At 60.6% G+C, this 18,253-nt stretch overlaps 2 protein-coding genes, 1 long non-coding RNA gene and 2 other non-coding genes across 5 annotated transcripts; 1 reads left to right on the forward strand and 4 right to left on the reverse strand.

Annotated features, from left to right (window-relative positions):
- Positions 1–639: 639 nt before the first annotated feature.
- On the reverse strand, positions 640–6,051 carry LOC115497281 (olfactory receptor 52B2-like). The gene has a single exon (XM_030285079.4). The coding sequence runs from the start codon at positions 4,626–4,628 to the stop codon at positions 3,576–3,578; it is 1,053 nt and encodes a 350-aa protein (XP_030140939.4). The 5' UTR covers positions 4,629–6,051; the 3' UTR covers positions 640–3,575.
- Positions 6,052–14,813: 8,762 nt separating this feature from the next.
- On the reverse strand, positions 14,814–16,896 carry RPS11 (ribosomal protein S11). The gene is given in 5 exon segments (NM_001245151.2): positions 14,814–14,986; positions 15,256–15,385; positions 15,774–15,849; positions 16,011–16,142; positions 16,870–16,896. Coding segments are annotated over 5 exon segments (477 nt in total). The 5' UTR covers positions 16,885–16,896; the 3' UTR covers positions 14,814–14,862.
- On the forward strand, positions 15,051–15,336 carry LOC140685199 (uncharacterized). The gene is made up of 2 exons (XR_012058482.1): positions 15,051–15,186; positions 15,225–15,336. It is a non-coding gene; the product is annotated as an uncharacterized lncRNA (long non-coding RNA).
- Positions 15,086–15,171, reverse strand: LOC115497780 (small nucleolar RNA SNORD35). The gene has a single exon (XR_003963367.2). It is a non-coding gene; the product is annotated as a small nucleolar RNA SNORD35 (small nucleolar RNA).
- On the reverse strand, positions 15,592–15,675 carry LOC115497787 (small nucleolar RNA SNORD35). The gene has a single exon (XR_003963383.1). It is a non-coding gene; the product is annotated as a small nucleolar RNA SNORD35 (small nucleolar RNA).
- Positions 16,897–18,253: the final 1,357 nt, after the last annotated feature.

Genomic DNA, 18,253 nt, shown 5'->3' on the forward strand with positions numbered 1-18,253 from the left:
TGCAGAGAGCCTCAGCAGGGAATTGCAGTCAGCAGCTTCCTGACTGCCACGACCCTTCAGGGAGCTGTTGGGACCTTTGGGAGCAGCAGGAATCTCTAATCCATGAGATCAAACCAGTCTCCCAAAACTTGCCCACGAAGGCTGAGTTATTGTCTCATTCCAGGCAAGGGGGTGGTGCTGTTTATTACCTGCCCGTCTGTGAAGTGCGGCTCTGTTGCAGTAACGTAGAGAAATCACCAAGAAAGGCTCGATAAAATCCAGCCTGCGCTCCTGGAATCAGTGGCTGACCTTGTCAGAGCCAGCACTTCGCAGGTTCCCAAGTGGAAGCAATCCTGGTGTGAGCAGTTCGTTAGCATAACAATCTGCTCCCGGGTGGAAAACAACCAGCACCTGAATAAACTGTTTTTGCACCCTTAGACAGAGAAATGAAAACTACCTTTCACAAACAACTTTCCTTGCATGTACACACCGGGGGTGTGGGTGACCAATCAATACAGAATAACAACTTGTTATTAACCAATAAAGTAATTGGCAAAGAAGCTACTGACCGACTGGAGTCACCCACGAGGTCAGTAAAAATTATATAAAGTGAGTTACGTGAATAAAAAAGAGGCTTTTTCCACCATGAAAGAAATGGAGTCCGTGTGATTCATTCCCATAGGATTTTATTAAATTAACATTTCACAGAATGATGGAATCATCCTGGTTCTCCCCCTGCCACGGGCAGGGACACCTTTCACCAGACCAGGCTGCTCCAAGCTCCATCCAGCCTGACCTGGAACACTTCCAGGGACGGGCATCCCGACCCCCGAGCTCCCAGTGGGCTCCTCACCCCTCCCAGGTGGGCTCCACGCCGCTCAGGGGCACCGAGGGGACGCTCCCCTTCCCCATCCACCCCTCCCCAGGAGCTCTGTCCTGCCCTTTGCCGAAGCCAGGAGAGGAGAGCGAGAGCTGGAGCCAGGCTTGGCTGCTCGGAATGAAGGAGAGTTTCCAAGCACCATGGTCTGCAGAGCAGTACAGCTGAGTGGAGAGGGGCACCTGCGAGCTGTGTCCGTGCTGAGAGCCTGTCCCTGTCCCTGTCCCTGTCCCTGTCCCCAGCACAGCCATCCCCCCGGCAGCGTTCCCTTTCATACACAAGAGCCTGACCCACAGCCCAGGCTCCATCACCTCTCCAGCGCAGGCTCAGCTCCCCCTCTGTACAGAAACCTTCACTGGGGGCACAGGAGGGTTTCTCCATGACCTGCACTTATTTCCCAAAGATTTCTGAGGTTCCATTTACTTCCTTCATGTGGTATCTGGGAAAAACACCAGTTAAAATTACAGAATAATGGGATGGTGGAATGGTTGGGGTGGGGAGGGACCTTAAAAATCATCTCTTCTAACTCTGTGCCATAGGCAGGGAACCTTCCTCCTTCCCCTCCTTCCTACCAGGCAAAGATCCCTGTAATCCAAACACACTTACAAAAGCCATGAACTGAGCTAAAAACACAGTGGGTGTCTCCAGATTTGGAAAAAAAATATAAAGTGAAGGAGCTGTGGTTCCCACCTTTGTGAGTTATTAAGCTGACATTTTAACACCTTGAAATATAAATCTCCCTGCTTGGCTGGCTAATGCCCCATTAGGCACGGGCCCCTGGCCAGGAATGGCCCAGCTGGTGATTCATTGACTTGGGGACATTTCCCTGGGCAGTTTGCTCCTGACCTGGCTACCACATCTAGCCAAGGAGCAGAGCAGGAGTTCAAATCTGCCCCCTCCATTGCGCAAAACCATTCTGGGAAATCCCCAGGAACGGACAGATCCACAGGGCCAGGGAGCCACAGAACAGTTTGGGCTGGAAAGGACCTTAAATCCCATCTCATCCCACCCCTGCCGTGGCAGGGACACCCTCCACTGCCCCAGGCTGCTGCAAGCCCCATGTATTGACAAACCCAGGCAGCAGCTCAATTGTTCTTTGAGCTGCCCACAGCAACATGCTCTCCTGACACATTTTCCTTCTCACAGCTCCATCTCCTATCGAAAATTACATGGCTGCTCTGAACAAACACTCTTTTTTTTCCCCCTTTTTGCTAAGAAAGCCAACGCAAACATGAACGTTCTGAGGACATTAAAAAGCCCAGTGACACGAGCAGCTTTTGTACCAGCCCCGTTATCTCCGCTGCTAGACAAACAGCCTTTAATGAACAGACTTTCATTTCCCCTGTGCCCGTCACACGGTGCCACCTTTGATCAAATCAGAGGAAAATAAAGAAAAGAAAAGAAGAAATGTGGTGCAAAAGTGAAAAACTTCTGGGGGGTTTGATCTGAAATCACGACTCTGCCTCTTCCCCTTTTCTTTTGAAGTCGTGGCAGCATTACTGGTGTGGCTGGAGCAGAGCTGGCTGGGTTGCTGGCTTGATCTCAGCTCCTGTGTAATGCAGGTCTGAGCACACCTGGTGTGCCCTGGGCTCCTGCCCTCCTCAGGAACACGGGGTTTGACCAGCCCAGGCAGGATGGTTGCACAGCTGCCACCCTCAGTGGGGCACAGCATTTCCTGCAGCCAGATCCTGGCAGAGCCAGTCCCCGGGGCCACCATCCCTGCCATGAGACACCTCCGAGGTGTGCCCAGGTGTGCAGCAGTGCTCGCCCCAGCGTGGGCAGGTCTGAAAGAGCTTCGCAGCCCAGTCAGGCTGTGGGACTGGGAGTGCTGACTGCCCTCACATCAGGGCAAAGGCACATTCTGCAGAAATGGCTGCCCTGCTCCACCTCAGGAGTAGCATCAGGAGCACATCGGACCCTCCATGGGGGCTCACAGGTGACACAGGGCTGACCACCCCACTCCTGGCATTGCTGTGTGCAGCCTCCAGAAAGGGCTCCCTAACCACCCCAGCCAGAACTCTGCTCGCTGCCTGGGTGAGGCAGAGCTGTACTGGCCAAGGCAGAAAGCATCTCTGTGGGATGTGCTGGGGTAGGAAATCACTGTCCCTTTACACTGTCCTGTAAAGGCTTGAATTGCATTTGGGAGTCATGGTTTAAGGGAAATGTTTCCCTCAAACACAGGACAATAGAGCCTTTCCCAAGCTCTCAGGACACTTCAGCAGGGAATCCCCTTCAGCAGCAGGAAGTGCCAGGGTCCCTCAGCAATGAGGGCAGGAGGACAAACCCCTCTGTGCCATGGTGAGCAGTTGGTGCCATCCAGCCATGCTCAGTGCCATGCTTCGGTCTGGCAACCAACAAGGCGCTCATGGTCTGGGCACTGTCGGAAAGGCGAAGGAAGAGGCAGAGATGAAGCTGCAGGACAGAAAACATGAGCTGTAGCAGTGACAGCGAGTCAGCAGGTCTAAGTGCCTTGCTGCTTCTCAGCTGAACCTACCCAGTCTCTGCCAATGAAGGAAGTTCAGGGGAGCAGCTCCAGGAGAAACCAGCAGCAGTGAAGATGCTGATGAGCCAAGCCCAGGTTTCCAGAGATCACACCGCCCTCCGCTTCCCTTCAAGGGAGAAGCTGAAGCTGAACCGCTTTCCCTTGGGCAAAGTGGTTCCTGCAGGCTAAGAAGAGCCGTGCTGCTCTCCGGAGCCCACCCCGCGTCCCCCTGCCTGCTCAGCACACCCCACCCCAGCTGGGGCAGGGGCACTCCCCCGTGGGGCAGAGGAGGCGGATGACGCGCTCCCGGATCTGCCTGGTCCTCACCCCGTAGACAATGGGGTTGAGCATGGGTGGCACCACCACGTAGAGGTTGGCCAGCAGGATGTGGACGTGGCTGGGGATCTGGTGGCCGAAGCGATGCGTGAGGAAGGAGAAGAAGGCCGGCACGTAGAACATGAGGATCACGCAGAGGTGGGAGCCGCAGGTGCTGAGGGTTTTGAGGCGAGCCTCGGGGGACGGGAGGCGGAACACGGCCCTGAGGATGAGCGCGTAGGAGACGGCGATCAGCACGACGTCCAGGCCCGAGGAGAGCAGCGCCGTGGTCAGCCCGTACCAGACGTTGGCCCTGATGTCGGCGCAGGCCAGGCGCGCGATGCCCATGTGCTCGCAGTAGGTGTGGGGCATCACGTTGTGCCCGCAGTAGGGCAGCCGCTTCAGCAGGAAGATGGGCGGGAACATGATGCAGAAGCCGCGGGCCACGGCGGCCGCGGCGATCTTGCCGATGGCCGAGGGGGTCAGGACGGACGCGTAGCGCAGCGGGTCGCACACGGCCACGTAGCGGTCGAAGGCCATGGCCAGCAGCACCGAGGACTCCACGATGAAGCTGAAATGGGTGAAGAACATCTGCGTGACGCAGGCGTCGAAGGAAATCTCCCTGGCGCTGAACCAGAAGATCGCCAGCATTTTGGGCACGGTGGTGGTGGACAGCAGGAGGTCAGACAGGGCCAGCATGGCCAGGAAGAGGTACATGGGCTCGTGCAGGCTGCGGTCCGTGGCGACGGCCAAGAGCAGCAGCAGGTTGCCGAGCACGGCGGTGAGGTACATCAGGCAGAAGGGGACAGAGATCCAGATGTGGGACTCCTCCATGCCCGGGATGCCCGTCAGGACAAAGGTGATGGGGTCGAAGCTGCTCTCGTTGAGCTCGTACATGGTGCTCCCGTGCTCGGGGCCGGCCTGGCTCAGCTCTGCGGGAAGGAGAAGGGATAAACCAGCCCTGAGAGCCTGCATTGGCCCATGACACCTGACAGATGCTGCAGATCAGGGCACAAGTGACAAGGCTTCTGCCTTCCACCCCAAGGGGTTCCCTCGCTGTGTTTGGAACAAAGGACCCTGTTCGTTCTGCCAGTCCTACAAAGTGTGTCTGGAAGGAAAACATCTCTGTTCTCCCACTGCTAAACGTGTCAGGCCTTTTCCCAGCTCTGCTCATCCACTGCCACAAAAACCTTGTAAAAGTCATAGAAATAGTCATAAAGTCGCCCTCAGCCTTGTCACAGTCAGTGGCTCCATCTGTGAGCACACACACAGAGCTGTGTCTGTGGTGGGACTCCAGGGACATGAAATGACACCGTTTCTCACCCTGCTCAGACCAAAGTTCCTTGTAAAACCCCAAATATAGGAATAAAACCTTCCCCAGTATCAATGCTGGGCAGTGTCTGGGATGTGACTGACATTCCACTGGCATCTCAGGGCTGTGGGCACCCATCACACTTCTCACCTGGAACCCCTGTAGGCACTGGAAGGGGCTCCAAGGTCACCTGGGCGCCTTCTCTGCTCCAGCCTGAGCAACCCCAGCTCTCCCAGCCTGGCTCTAGAGCAGAGGGAGCCCTTTCTTTCCCTGCCTTTTGCTTCATTCCTTTTCTACTCCTTCATGAAGAGGGGCAGAGACATGGTGGACTGCACAGAGCGATCCTTGGACAAAGAAGTTCTGGCCCAAAGCAGAAATACCCCCGAGAGACGCCCCAAATGCAGAGCTCTGTGCTGATGCTGGGCCCTGCCCGTTCTGAGCTCACTGTTCCCAGTTCCCGAAGCGCTGGGGCAGCCTGAGCTGGAGCTCCGTGCCCACCTGGGAGTTCTGTCCCGTGACTGATCCGCCTGAGGGGATCTGTGAAGATGTGAACAAGGCAGACCAGCCAAGCTGCAAATCCTCCACAAAAGCTTTGCCATGAGAAGGGCTTGAGGAGAAAGAGCACCACAGGACTGGCGGGTTTATGTGCTTCTCCCATCTTACCCCCAGCTCCCAATTTCCTGTGTAGGCTCCATCATACATTACAAAAAGCTCCAGGCCAGGGCTGGGATGGAGGAAAGGCAGCTGGATTCAGACCAGAGATAAACCTTCCCTGCTCGAAGCCTGATTGACTTTCAAGCAGCAGGTACCCAAGCCAGACGTGTTTGCATTTCTAAGTGCTTCCATTAAGGACTCTCAGCACCCTGAACCAAAAATCCACAGTTAAAACATGGCTCAGGACAGAAAAGGCCTTGAGCTCGTCACAAATATTTGTCCAGTCACCTCTCCCACTAGCAGACCCATCACCCAGGTGAATCAAGCCTGTGTGGGTCTAGAGCAGGGGATTAAATCTGCCTGGGAGCATCCCAGCTCCAACACCAGCCAGTGCTACCGTGTGGGCTACAAAGCAGCTCAGCACGGCTTTCCACCTCCACCTCCCAGAAACATGGAATCTACTCCTCTCACACACACTGTGCTCCCCTTCAGCCTGCCAGCAGGATGCCCGCCCCACGCCCGCTCGGCACGCGTGACTCACCGAGGGACGGGATCCGCACCGGGACAGGACCCGCACCGGGACGGGATCCGCACCGGGACAGGATCCGCACCCGGGATAGGATCCGCACCGGGACGGGATCCGCACCCGGGACAGGATCCGCACCGGGACAGGATCCGCACCGGGACGGGATCCGCACCGGGACCGGATCCGCACCGGGACGGGATCCGCACCGGGACAGGATCCGCACCGGGACAGGACCCGCACCGGGACGGGATCCGCACCCGGGACAGGATCCGCACCGGGACGGGATCCGCGCCCCGGCCGGGCAGCCCGGAGCCCCCGGTGCTGCCGGGGCTGCGGCACCGACCCCTCCTCTCCTCTCCACGCCTCGCCAGGAGCATCGGCCCCTGCACCGGCGAGGCTTAAATCGCCGGTGCATTAACCATTAACAGCAGGTAACGCTCCCGGTCAGGCATTTCCTGCTTTTCCAGCATTTGCATTGCAAGTGATTTTCTTCTCTCCTCGCAGTGCCGGACCCTGGGCCGGGTGGTGAAGAGCTGAGCAGGAGGGGGGCACAGCCCGAGCTCTCCTGGGATCCAGAGCACCATGGATGTCCGAGTTTTACCCGCAGCAGGTGAAAATTGTCCCGTTCCACTGCTGGAACCTCCCCAGGCAGCCTCCTCCAGCTGCCAGCCACCCCCAGCCATGGGCAGCGATCTACCATGGGGGTTATAATTATTGTGAGGCTCATTGACCAAATCAACAATCTCCAAATCATTATTAGGAAGGAATTGTTCCCTGGCAGGGTGGGCAGGGCTGGGATGGAATTCCCAGAGCAGCTGTGGCTGCCCCTGGATCCCTGGCAGTGCCCAAGGCCAGGTTGGACACTGGGGCTGGAGCAGCCTGGGACAGTGGGAGGTGTCCCTGCCATGGCAGGGGTGGCACTGGGTGGGATTTGGGGTCCCTCCAACCAAAAGCTTGCTGGGATTCTGGGATTCTGCGACCTCTAAGACCATCAAGTGCAAAAAGGATTGTCAGAAAGTCAATACTGAGTGTCCTGCCCCACCCAGCAACACCGATCTCAGTCCTGACCCCTCCTTCCCCGTCCCTCCTTCACCCCGGGACACATCGCCCTCCTCCCCCGAAGACACAGCTCCTGGAGCAACAAGGACTGGGAGGTTCTGGCTCTGCAGAAGGATCCTGGATCCAGGAGAGGCTCTGGCAAGGCACCATCGCTCCCGCAGCTGCTGTGGGAACGTTCAACAGGAGCCTCGCAGTTACAGATACGGGTGTTGCCTCTGCTCTGCTGCCTCATGCATCTCAAATGCAGCACTGGGGTTGGTTCCCCCTGCTCGGGCTGCAGGAAGGTTTGGGTGATGCTGTGAGTGTCCGGGGAGGGAGCTGGGCTGGCTCCTGCGGCAGAGCCCAGCCCTGTGCCAGCACCAGGGCAGGAGCTGCACGGGATCCTCTCGGCTCAAAGCCGGACCCGGTGCCTCGGGGGTTTCTCCGGGCTCGGTGATTCTGACATCCCGTGGAGCAGAACGTGCTGCCCCTATGCCCCCGTGGGGCTTGTGCAGGAGCTCCAGGCTCCCTTCCTGCCACAGGCTCTTCCCCTGGGCTGGTTTCGGGTGCCCCCTGCCCCAGACACCCCAGAGTGGCCCAGAGACACCCGCACACCCGCCCAGCGTGAGCCACAACCCCACAGCACGCCGGGGGTGCAGCACCCGGCCAGCCCCAGGGCTGGAGGGTGTCCCTGGGAGCAGGGACATGTGCGGGATGCCCCCCTGTCCCCGCAGCCGGGGCACACACGGGCACTCTCTAGGGCTGGCGTGAGGAACAGGAGCACGGATGGCTCCGGGGAAGCTCTGGGCTGTGCAGCAGAGAGGAGACACGGACAGCACCACGGGGATCCGAGTGGAGAAACGCTGAGACTTTGGGAGAGTGACCCCAGAGGTCCCTGTGAGGCAGGAAATGCCCCTGCAGCCAGGCAGAGCCACGGGACACCCGAGGACGTGGCATCATCCCCGGGGCTCCTGGAGGCTCACCCAGTGTGGGGCAGGCAGGTGACACCAGGGCCACCCCCTGAGGCCCTGGGCAGCCACTGCTGCGGAGGCTGGCTGGCTCCGGGTGGAGGAGATCCTGCAGCCTGGCACAGCAGGTCACATGGACACGAACCCCATCTTCCTTCAGGGCCTGGAGAATGCCTGAGGTGTGTCCCTGGTGTGTCCTGCTGTGTCCCTGCTGTGTCCTGGGGCAGCCCCTCACTGAGCCCCCCATCCCCTCGGGGTAAGGGGCATTGCACCATGGCTGGAGCAGGCTGTGGCCTCACAAAAGCTCTAAAGACAAGGACCCGAAGTGTCCCCGGCCAGGCTGACAGGGCTGGGGCAGCCCTGTCCCAGTGGAAGGTGTCCCTGCCCAGGCAAGGCACGGGACAGGATGAGCTTTGCTGTCCCTGCCAGGCCAGACCCTTCTGAGAGTCACTGTGCCCGTCCCAGTGCTGAGGGATGCTGATCGCAGGCCGGGACAGCAGGGACAGGACAGAAGTGACAGCAGGGACATGGATAGCAGGGACAGAACAGCAGGGACGGGACAGCAGGGACAGCAGGGACATGGATAGCAGGGACGGGACAGCAGGGACAGGACAGTGGGGATGGGACATGGACAGAAGAGACAGCAGGGACATGGATAGCAGGGACAGGACAGCAGGGACATGGACAGAAGTGACAGCAAGGACATGGATAGCAGGGATGGGACAGCAGGGACAGGACAGAAGTGACAGCAGGGACAGGACAGAAGAGACATGGACAGAAGTGACAGCAGGGACAGGACAGTGGGGATGGGACAGCAGGGATGGGACAGCAGGGACATGGACAGAAGTGACAGCAGGGACATGGACAGCAGGGACGGGACAGCAGGGACATGGACAGCAGGGATATGGACAGCAGGGACAGGACAGTGGGGATGGGACAGCAGAGACAGGACAGAAGAGACAGCAGGGACATGGATAGCAGGGATGGGACAGAAGTGACAGCAGGGACAGGACAGCAGAGACATGGATAGCAGGGACATGGACAGCAGGGCCAGCCCCGCTCAGCCCAGCCCAGCCCGGCCTGCACAGCTGCTGCTCCTGAGCAATTTCCACCCTCTGCATTTACCCACACAGCCAGCTCCTCCTGGGGCCTGCAGCGGGTACAGAGGAACTTCGGGATGGGATGGGGATGGGCATGGGCACTGGCATGGGGATGACCTCGGCCTCTCTGATGGCTCAGCCAGGCCGGGCTGACTGAGCTGAGCTCTGGGCTGATGCCACCCCTGGCTTTGGGGTTTCTCTTCCCCCACACGGTGAGCCAAGGCTAAAGATGTGCAGCTCCCCTGGGGTGCTGCAGGGGGGCAGAGAGGGACCCCACAGAGGGGAGCACCCGGCTAGGCAGGGCTCCAGAGTAGGAGGGACGCCAGAGGAATGGTGTCAGAGCAGATTCCAGCTCTAGCAGCACCCCCAAAAGCGTCCTTTGGGGCTCAGCCCAGGGTCTCAAAGTGCCAGGTTTTGTCCTCCCTCAAACCAGACCGCTGAATGTTCCCCGAGAGCCCAGGGCCCGGCAGGGCTCTGCTCCACGCCAAGCTTGCCGGTTCTTTGCTTTTCCTCTGCTTCTCTCTCAGATTTCGGGGCGCTCCACACCAGACATGGCTCCGGGGCTGTCCTGCCTCCAGTCCTGGAGCCACAGCTCTGCCAGCCCAGGGGCGAGGCTGGCAGTGCCCCTCAGTGTGCTCAGACACATGGTGTGGATTGTGCTTCTCTCCTGGCTGCAGGGCCCAGGACGGGCTAAGCTGACGCTGTTTTCTGCAGAGGAAGCGTGGGGAGCGCAGGGTCAGGTGTGACATTGGGCTGTCACACCCCGATGTCTGAGGTGGTGAGGGCAGCCCGGGGGCTGGCACTGGCACCAGGACATTCCTGAGCTGCTGTCCCTGCTCCTGGAGCCGCCTCCCTGGAAGGATGTCACCTGCACGGAAGGCTGTGGCACAAGGGGGGTCACCCTCCTCCTTGGCATCAGGGCCAGGGGTGCTCCACAGACCTCTGCAGACCGTGGAATCATGGAATTGTCACACCCACCCACACTGCCAGGGTACCACTGCCCCGTGTCCCAGTGCCAGGTCCACAGGGCTTTAAATCCCCCCGGGGTGGGGGCTGCATCGGCCCCCAGTGCCCAGCCCAAACCTCCCCTGCACACCTTGCCTCAGTTTCCCCAAATCTGGGGCTGCTCCCCCCCTGAGCAAGCAGCTGGGGCAGCCTGGGGGCACAGATGGGCATTCCCAGCTCCCAGTTTCACACCCCAGCTTCTCCCCACTTCAGGAGCGGGGCTGGTGCGGCCCCAGGGCGCTGCCAGCACAAAAGGAGCAGGAAGCTGAGGGGACAAAGGGGTGGTTGGGGCTCAGACTCCACCTGGGACTCCACAACCCCGCAGGAATTTCCCTGTTGCCTTTGGTGATTTCTGTGGTAGCTCTTGGGGGATCCCTGGCATTGCTCGGGTGACAGAGATGGGCTGTAGCTGCTGCTAAAATAATGATTTTACTGAAAAACTAAATCATTACATAACTAATTAAATAATGAATTTCCAGAATAACTAAATAATTAAAGCCATTGAGTAATTAAATCATTAATTTGCTTAATGACTAAATAAATAACCAAACCAGTCAATAACTAAATAGCAAAATAAATAACTAGATAATTAACTGCCTCATGCAGAAGCAGCAGGCAATCAATCATCCAGCTAATTAATTGTTACAATTAACTGCCCTCTCTGCCCACAGGGCAGCAGTGCTACGGGAACGGCCCAGGACCCCAGAGCAGCTGCCCAGGTGGGCAGAGATACACCAGAGCTGCTCCAGCCCCACCACCCTGAACCCCCAGGACCTCCGAGGGTGGAGAAGACCTTCAGGGTCACCAAGTCCCACCTTTGGTCACCCCCTGTGATAGCACCGAGCCCAGCTGCTCCCCCAGCACTGCCAGGGCCACCACAGCCATGTCCCCAGCAGTCACACACATAAACGGGGGTGTGAGGGGACAGCAGGGTGAGGGGGACCTGAAGGTCTCCAGGTGCAGCCCAGCAAGGGGAGGAATTCCCACGGGAAAGTCCCTTGCTGGGGAAAGGCTGACTCAGCACAGCAGATATTGTCACCAAAATGACAGAGAATTGCATGGAATGACATGGAATTACACATAATTACAGATGATGGCACGTAATTACCCTCCTGACTCATGCTGCAGTGACAGCTGTCCCGGTCTGCCTGGCACAGCGCTGGGCAGCAGCTCCCAGAGCTCCAAAAGCAGCAATTCCACCCAGGAAACTGCCCCGGCTCTGGGCTGGGCAGCAGCTCCCCAGAGCTCCAAACCAGCAATTCCACCCAGGAAACTGTCCCGGCTCTGGGCTGGGCAGCAGCTCCCAGAGCTCCAGAACCAGCAATTCCACCAGGAAACTGCCCCGGCTCTGGGCCTGCAGCTGGCAGGGAGCTCCTGCCTGGCACGGGGACTCCAGCTGGGATAAGAGCTCAGCAGTGGGGTGACAATGGGGCCAGGTCTGCTCTGCCCCATCACAAGAGTCCCCCAGGGGCTGGGGTGCCCCAGGCTCACACAGGGAGGGAACAGCCAGACCCTGGAGCAGACCGAGGGGCAGGTGGAACAGGGACATCAAACCTGTGCCTGGAATCCCGGGCAGGGGCTGGCACGCCCTGAGAAGCCAAGGGAGCCCACAGACTGGTTTTAGCTGTGCCACTCTGATGGGGGGATTGTCCAAGCACATCCTCATTTTGGATGAGGGCAGCTCCTCGCCTGCCCTGCTCCTCGGAGGAGCGCAGCAGCCCAGGCAGCCCCTGGTGCTCCTGGTGCCCAGCCGGTGACACCAGAGCTGCCACTTTCACTGCTGTGTCTCTTGCAAAGCCATAGATCTACTCAGGACACTGGCCATCTCCTCAGGACACTGGCCATCTCCCCAGGACATTTGCCAGGACATTTGGCAGCAGCTCCTCTTGCCAGGTTCAGACCCGGCGCCTCCAGGCTGGCAGAGCTGGGAATGTTCAACCTGGAGAGGAGAAGCTCCAGGGAGAGCTCAGAGCCCTGCCAGGGCCTGAAGGGGCTCCAGGAGAGCTGCAGAGGGACTGGGGACAGGGATGGAGGGACAGGACACAGGGAATGGCTCCCACTGCCAGAGGGCAGGGCTGGGTGGGAGATTGGGAATTGGGAATTGTTCCCTGGCAGGGTGGGCAGGGCTGGGATGGAATTCCCAGATTCCCCTGGATCCCTGGCAGTGCCCAAGGCCAGGCTGGACACTGGGGCTGGAGCAGCCTAGGGCAGTGGGAGGTGTCCCTGCCATGGCAGGGGTTTGGAATGAGATGGATTTTAAGGTCCCCTCCAACTTGGACAAACAGGAATTGGGGAGCTCCACCTTGGAATCACGAGCCCCTTAGATCCACCAGTGTCTCTGCATTTGGGACCTTTGGACTGAAAACAGAGGTGCCAAGGTCAGTCCAAGGGTGAACAATTCCCTCTCTGCAGCAGGGAGAGCACGAGAAGCCCCTTGGGCAGCTGAGCAAAAGCAATCAGAGAAGTGAGCTGCCTGACAGGGGAACTCATTCCAAAATGTACCTGGAGAGAGCTGGCTGGGGATGAGCTGGCGCTGTGGACCCTCAGGAAATGGAAGGGGGGCTTTGCTCCATGCTGGCAAGTTGGGCTTGGCTGAGGAGCACGGCCAGGGCCACAGCCACCAGCTCCTGGGCCATGGGTCGTGCCAGGATGGGTCTCCTGAGCCAGGCTGAAGCTCTTTGGAGCCACAGACCGTGCCAGGCTGTCTCTCCCATGCCAGGCAGGTCTCCAGGGACAGGGATTGTGCCAGGCTGGCTGGCCCTATGCCAGAGCATCCTCCCGTCCCCACAGCCCCAAAGGCAGCGGTTCCTCCTCTGGAGCACAGGAGGACAAGGACAAAGTGCCCCACTCCTGCCACAGGAAGGGGGCTGGTCCCTCAGCTCCGACACAGAAGTTTCTGTGATCTTCTGGCAGAAGGTAGATCCCAGGACTATGGAAATGGGGGTCCCCGAGGGGGCACAGACCACTGCCCTCACCACCTCTGGGAGCTGCTTCCCCAAAAAAAACAAATCCAGCAGCTCCGAGCATGTCATGAGGGTTTAGGAAGGATTAGGAAGGGATTAAGAGGGAGAGCTTCTAACATGAGCTGTCCCTGTGCCAGCTTTGCAGATGCAGCAGGATCACCACCGGGACCCCACTGCTCCCAGCAGGGCTCAGGGCAGGGCCACCCCAGCTCAGCCAGCCAGCAAAATCAGAGTTTGGGTTAAAAACTGGCTTGTTTGGATCATTCACAGGGGAGGCGCATTAGCCAAATAAATCTGCTTAGGGGAGTGAAGGAGGAGGACTGATCACTCCGGGATGAAGGCTTGGGATAATCTCCCCGGGAGCAAATAATTGGGCATTAAGGTGTGGGGAGGGGGGGTAGATAGCTCCAAGCAGCCTGGGCTTTGGTCCTGGGCTTTGGTCCTGGTCCCGGGGCTCCCACACGGGAACTGTGGGGGCAAACACCACCACCCGCAGTGCTGCAGGGCTGCCCTGGGAATGAAGGGCTGCTGGCACAGCCAGTCTGGGGGTTTGAGCGCTGGCACAGCCCCTCAGGGCGCTGTGGGGGACTCAGCTGCCCCACTCAGGAGCGGGGGTCTCGCTCAGGCAGGCTCCAGGGAACGGCTGCTGGGTGCCCTGCTCCCTGTCCCGTTAATCCCGACCGCAGGAGCTCCATGCCCAGGGCAGTGACCGAGGCTGGGAAATGCTCCCAGACCAGGGTGACCGGTAGGGCACAGGGATCCAACGGTGCCCGTGTGTCCCTTCCAACTCGCGTGGTTCCACGGATGAACCCCACCGCACCCACGGCACCTCCTGGCACTGCACACCAGTAAGATCCCCCCAGCCAACTGGGAACTCTCCGGAACTCTCCTGCTTGTCCCTGGGCACGAGGTCCCACATCCTCCACTGCTCCCTCTGCAAACGTGACAATCCCGTGGTCCTGGCAGGACCAGGAACGAAGGCATGGATGCCACCACGCCCCGAGAATCTGAATTTACCTGGAATTGTGTGAACTTACCTCAAACACTGAGCTTTCCTTCAGGAGTCTGAGCATGAAGAGTGCCTACAGCTCCAGCCCACAGCCCAAGGTGTGGGGCTCACCTGGAGCAGGTGGAGGCAGCCAGTCATGGCATCAGTTTGGGCTGAGGGACCTTTAAGGCTCATCCAGATCCACCCCCCTGCATGGGCAGGGACACCTCCCACTAGAGCAGGGTGCTGCAAGTGCTGTCCAAGCTGGCCTTGGACACTTCAATGGGAAGGGGACACCGCCAGAGCTGGCCCCAGATGCTGCCACCAGCGCTGAACCACTCATTCCTGCCGAGAAGGACCCTCAGGCCACACCTGCCCGTCACCACCAGGTGATTTCAGTCTGAATCATTACCAAACCCACACCAGCGGCAGTGGGGAGGCAGTCACAGCCCACAACAAACCAACACCGACCCGGGACACAGCAGGTGACAAGAGCAGCTGCAGTGTCCCCTTCTGCCACTGCCTGGGCCCCCAGCACCACACCAGAGCCCACAGTCACCGGTCCCAGTCTGCACTGCACACAACTCATTTCAGCTCACACACAGGTAGCTCCACCTTCCCAGCATTTATTCCTCCCAGCCTGTCCCCACAGGTGTCAGAACTTCTGGAACTGCTTCTTGGTGCCCGCAGCCTTGGTCACCTTGAGCACGTTGAAGCGCACGGTCTTGCTGAGCGGGCGGCACTCGCCCACTGTCACGATGTCCCCGATCTGCACATCCCTGCAATGACACCTGGCGTCAGGCGCTCCCAGGGCTCACCTGTCCCTCAGAGCCACCAACCCGGCTGTGCCTGCTGGGACAGGCAGTGCCCGGAACCTGCCCCGTGGTTCAGTAATGCCAGAGGCATTGTCAGCAGCCCCTCGCGGGGACTCTGCAGACCATCGTGAGTTTGAACATCATGACCTGCGAGCAGGCTCCAGGTGGGGACAGGCTGTGCAGCCAGCCACGCCCTGCCCAGGTGCGGGGACGGCCGAGGGACAGGCACACACCTGAAGCAGGGGGACAGGTGCACAGACATGTTCTTGTGGCGCTTCTCGAAGCGGTTGTACTTGCGGATGTAGTGCAGGTAATCGCGGCGAATGACGATCGTGCGCTGCATCTTCATCTTGGTCACCACACCTGCGCCAGGGCACACACACCTGAGCCACAAGGGCCTGCCAGGGATGGCTGTGGCACCTGGCAGCACCACGGCCCAGCTCCGGGAGTCTCTCCCGACTCACCGCTGCTCGGTGCCAGCCCACCGGCTCCCCGTGTGCTACAAACCCCACTGGGGCTCTTTTCCAGGCCCCCTAATGCTCCCATCCCACCCAGCACGGCCGGTCCTGTCACCTGCATCAGTAAAGCCGTGTGGCAGTGTCGTCAGGCCCGCGTGGGCTCGGCAGACCATCGTGAGATTGGCATCATTTGCAGCTCCAGGACCGGGCAGGCTACAGGGCCTCGGGGGTTGGTTACCTGGGCTACCTGCCCCACATCTGCCACGGGACCCCTCTGGGGATTTCCAGCTCACCTGAGAGGATGCGGCCCCGGATGGAGACATTGCCAGTGAAGGGACACTTCTTGTCGATGTAGGTGCCCTCGATGGCCTGCAGAGACAGGCGGGTGTCAGGCGGCACACACAGATCTGAGTGTCCCCAGAGGCCCCGAGTCCAAGCAGCACTGCCAAGGCCACCACGGACCCCGTCCCAAAGCGCCTCCCCCACATCAGCACCACCCGGGCCCCAGTCCTGAGCCCAAGCCCCCTCACCTCCTTCGGGGTCTTGAAGCCCAGCCCCACGTTGCGGTAGTAGCGGGGCAACTTCTCCTTGCCGCCCTCGCCCAGCAGCACTCGCTTCTTGTTCTGGAAGATCGTCGGCTGCTTCTGGTAGGCGCGTTCTGTCTGGGGATGGGGACAGCGGGGTCAGCACGGGGGAGCGGGCACAGAGACCCCCGGCAAGGGCCGCGGCAGCGAGAGCGAGCTCGGCCCGGGGCACCGGGACCCTGCCGCGCCCTCCCTGAGAAACCCCAGGCACCGAGATCCTTCCCCCAGCCCCGGGACCCTCTGTCCTCCCGCAGCCCTCGGGGCACCGGGACCCGTCCCGAGCTCCGGGCACGGCTCTGCTCCGCCCTACCCCCGGGGCACCGACACTTCGCCCGCGCCTCCGTCCCCCTGCCCCACACACGGCCCCTCTCCGCCAGCCCTCCAACCCCAGGCACCGAGCTTTGCACCGCCCCAGGGCCTCGGAGCGCGGCCCCTCTGTCCTGCCCCGCCGCCCCAAAATCCCGATTAACCGACACCGCCCCCCCCGCACTCCGGGATTCCGCAGCCCTCCGCCCCATCGACCCCGGGGAGCGGGTCCCCCGTGGGGAGCGGGTCCCCCGTGGGGAGCGGGTCCCCCGTGGGGAGCGGGTGTCCCCCCCACACCCAGACCACCCACAGCTCCCCTCAGCATCTTCCCCCTCCCTTAGGGCACCGAGCGCCCCTCCCGCACGGCGCCTCCACCGCCCCTGCCGGGTCCGGGCCGCCTCCCCCGCGCCCCCCAGCACGGCTGGGCCGGTGTGGCCGCTCAGAGGCGCCCCCGGGGCCGTCCCGGTGCTGTTGTCCCGCGGGCCCCGCGCAGCCCCACCTGCGTGTCCGCCATCTTGGCGAGCGCGGCCGGAAAGAGGCCGCGGCGCGCGCGGGGCGCGGGTTAACCCGGGAGCGGGGCAGGGGCAGGAAGTGACGTCACGCGCCGGTGTGACGCGGCGGGGCGGGAGCGGCTCCGGAGTTCCGGAGAGAAACGGGAACGGGGCGGCGCTGCCGGGACACCGAGTGCCGGGAAACCGGGAACGGAACAGCCCTCCCCGCCCAGGGAGTCCCGGCTGGGCCCATGCCCACCTTGTCCCCAGCCCAGAGCACTCAGTGCCACCTCCAGGGGACACCTGCAGGGATGGGCACTCCAAAGCTCCCTGGGCAGCCCCTGCCAGGGCCTGAGCCCCCTTTCCATGGGGAAATTGCTGCTGCTGTCCCAGCTGAGCCTGCCCTGGCCCAGCCTGAGGCCGTTCCCTCTCCTCCTGTCCCTGTTCCCTGGAGCAGAGTCCGACCCCCCGGCTGTCCCCTCCTGGCAGGAGCTGTGCAGAGCCACAAGGTCCCCCCTGAGCCTCCTTTTCTCCAGGCTCAGCCCCTTCCCAGCTCCCTCAGGAATTCTCCAGCCCCTTCCCAGCTCCCTCAGGAACTCTCCAGCCCCTTCCCAGCTCCCTCAGGAACCCTCCAGCCCCTTCCCAGCTCCGTTTCCTGCCCTGGACATGCTCCAGCCCCTCCAGGTCTCTCCAGAATGGAGGGACCCAGAACTGGACACAGCCCTGGAAGGCTGTGCCAGCCCAGGGCACTTCTTTGCCATGCTGGCCCCACTGTCTGATATTTCACAGACATGACCTCCTCTGGGGCAAAACCCCAAAGAGATGAGCAGGAGTTGGTCACAGATCCACTGGCAATTGTGAAAAAGGCCGGAACTGCAGATAACACAGGCAGCAGCCCCAGATTCCAGCCTGGGGCAGCTCCATGTCCCTTTGCCAGCTGGCTGACAGTGCAGGGACAAGGGACACTGCTGGGGACAAGGCTGAAATCCAGCTCGCCCCACTCTGCTCCCCGGAGTTCCTGCAGCAGGGTCAGCATCGTGCAGCTGGAGAAAAGCTGCAGACACTGACAGGAATAAACACATGAACTACTGGAACGGGAAACCCGGCATTTTCCAGTCACTGTTCCCACAGGCCACAGAGCCAGGGGGTGTTTGGGAGAGAGAATGGAGTCGTGGCACAGAAGGCTCGGTGCCCCCAGAACCCCCAACAGCCCAGGAGACACCACCAGTGGGGCTCCATCCCCTTCAACCTCCTCCCATCCCACCCCATCCTCATCATCCTCATCCCCACCCATGCCAATTATCTGCATCTCCACCCTCAGCCTGGCACCAGCGGGAAACCTCTGGGTGACGGCCATGAGCAGGGTCCCGGGGGTGTCTCTGGGGGTGTCCC

This window comes from Taeniopygia guttata, chromosome 1, assembly GCF_048771995.1.
Source record: "Taeniopygia guttata chromosome 1, bTaeGut7.mat, whole genome shotgun sequence".
Taxonomy (NCBI): domain Eukaryota; kingdom Metazoa; phylum Chordata; class Aves; order Passeriformes; family Estrildidae; genus Taeniopygia; species Taeniopygia guttata.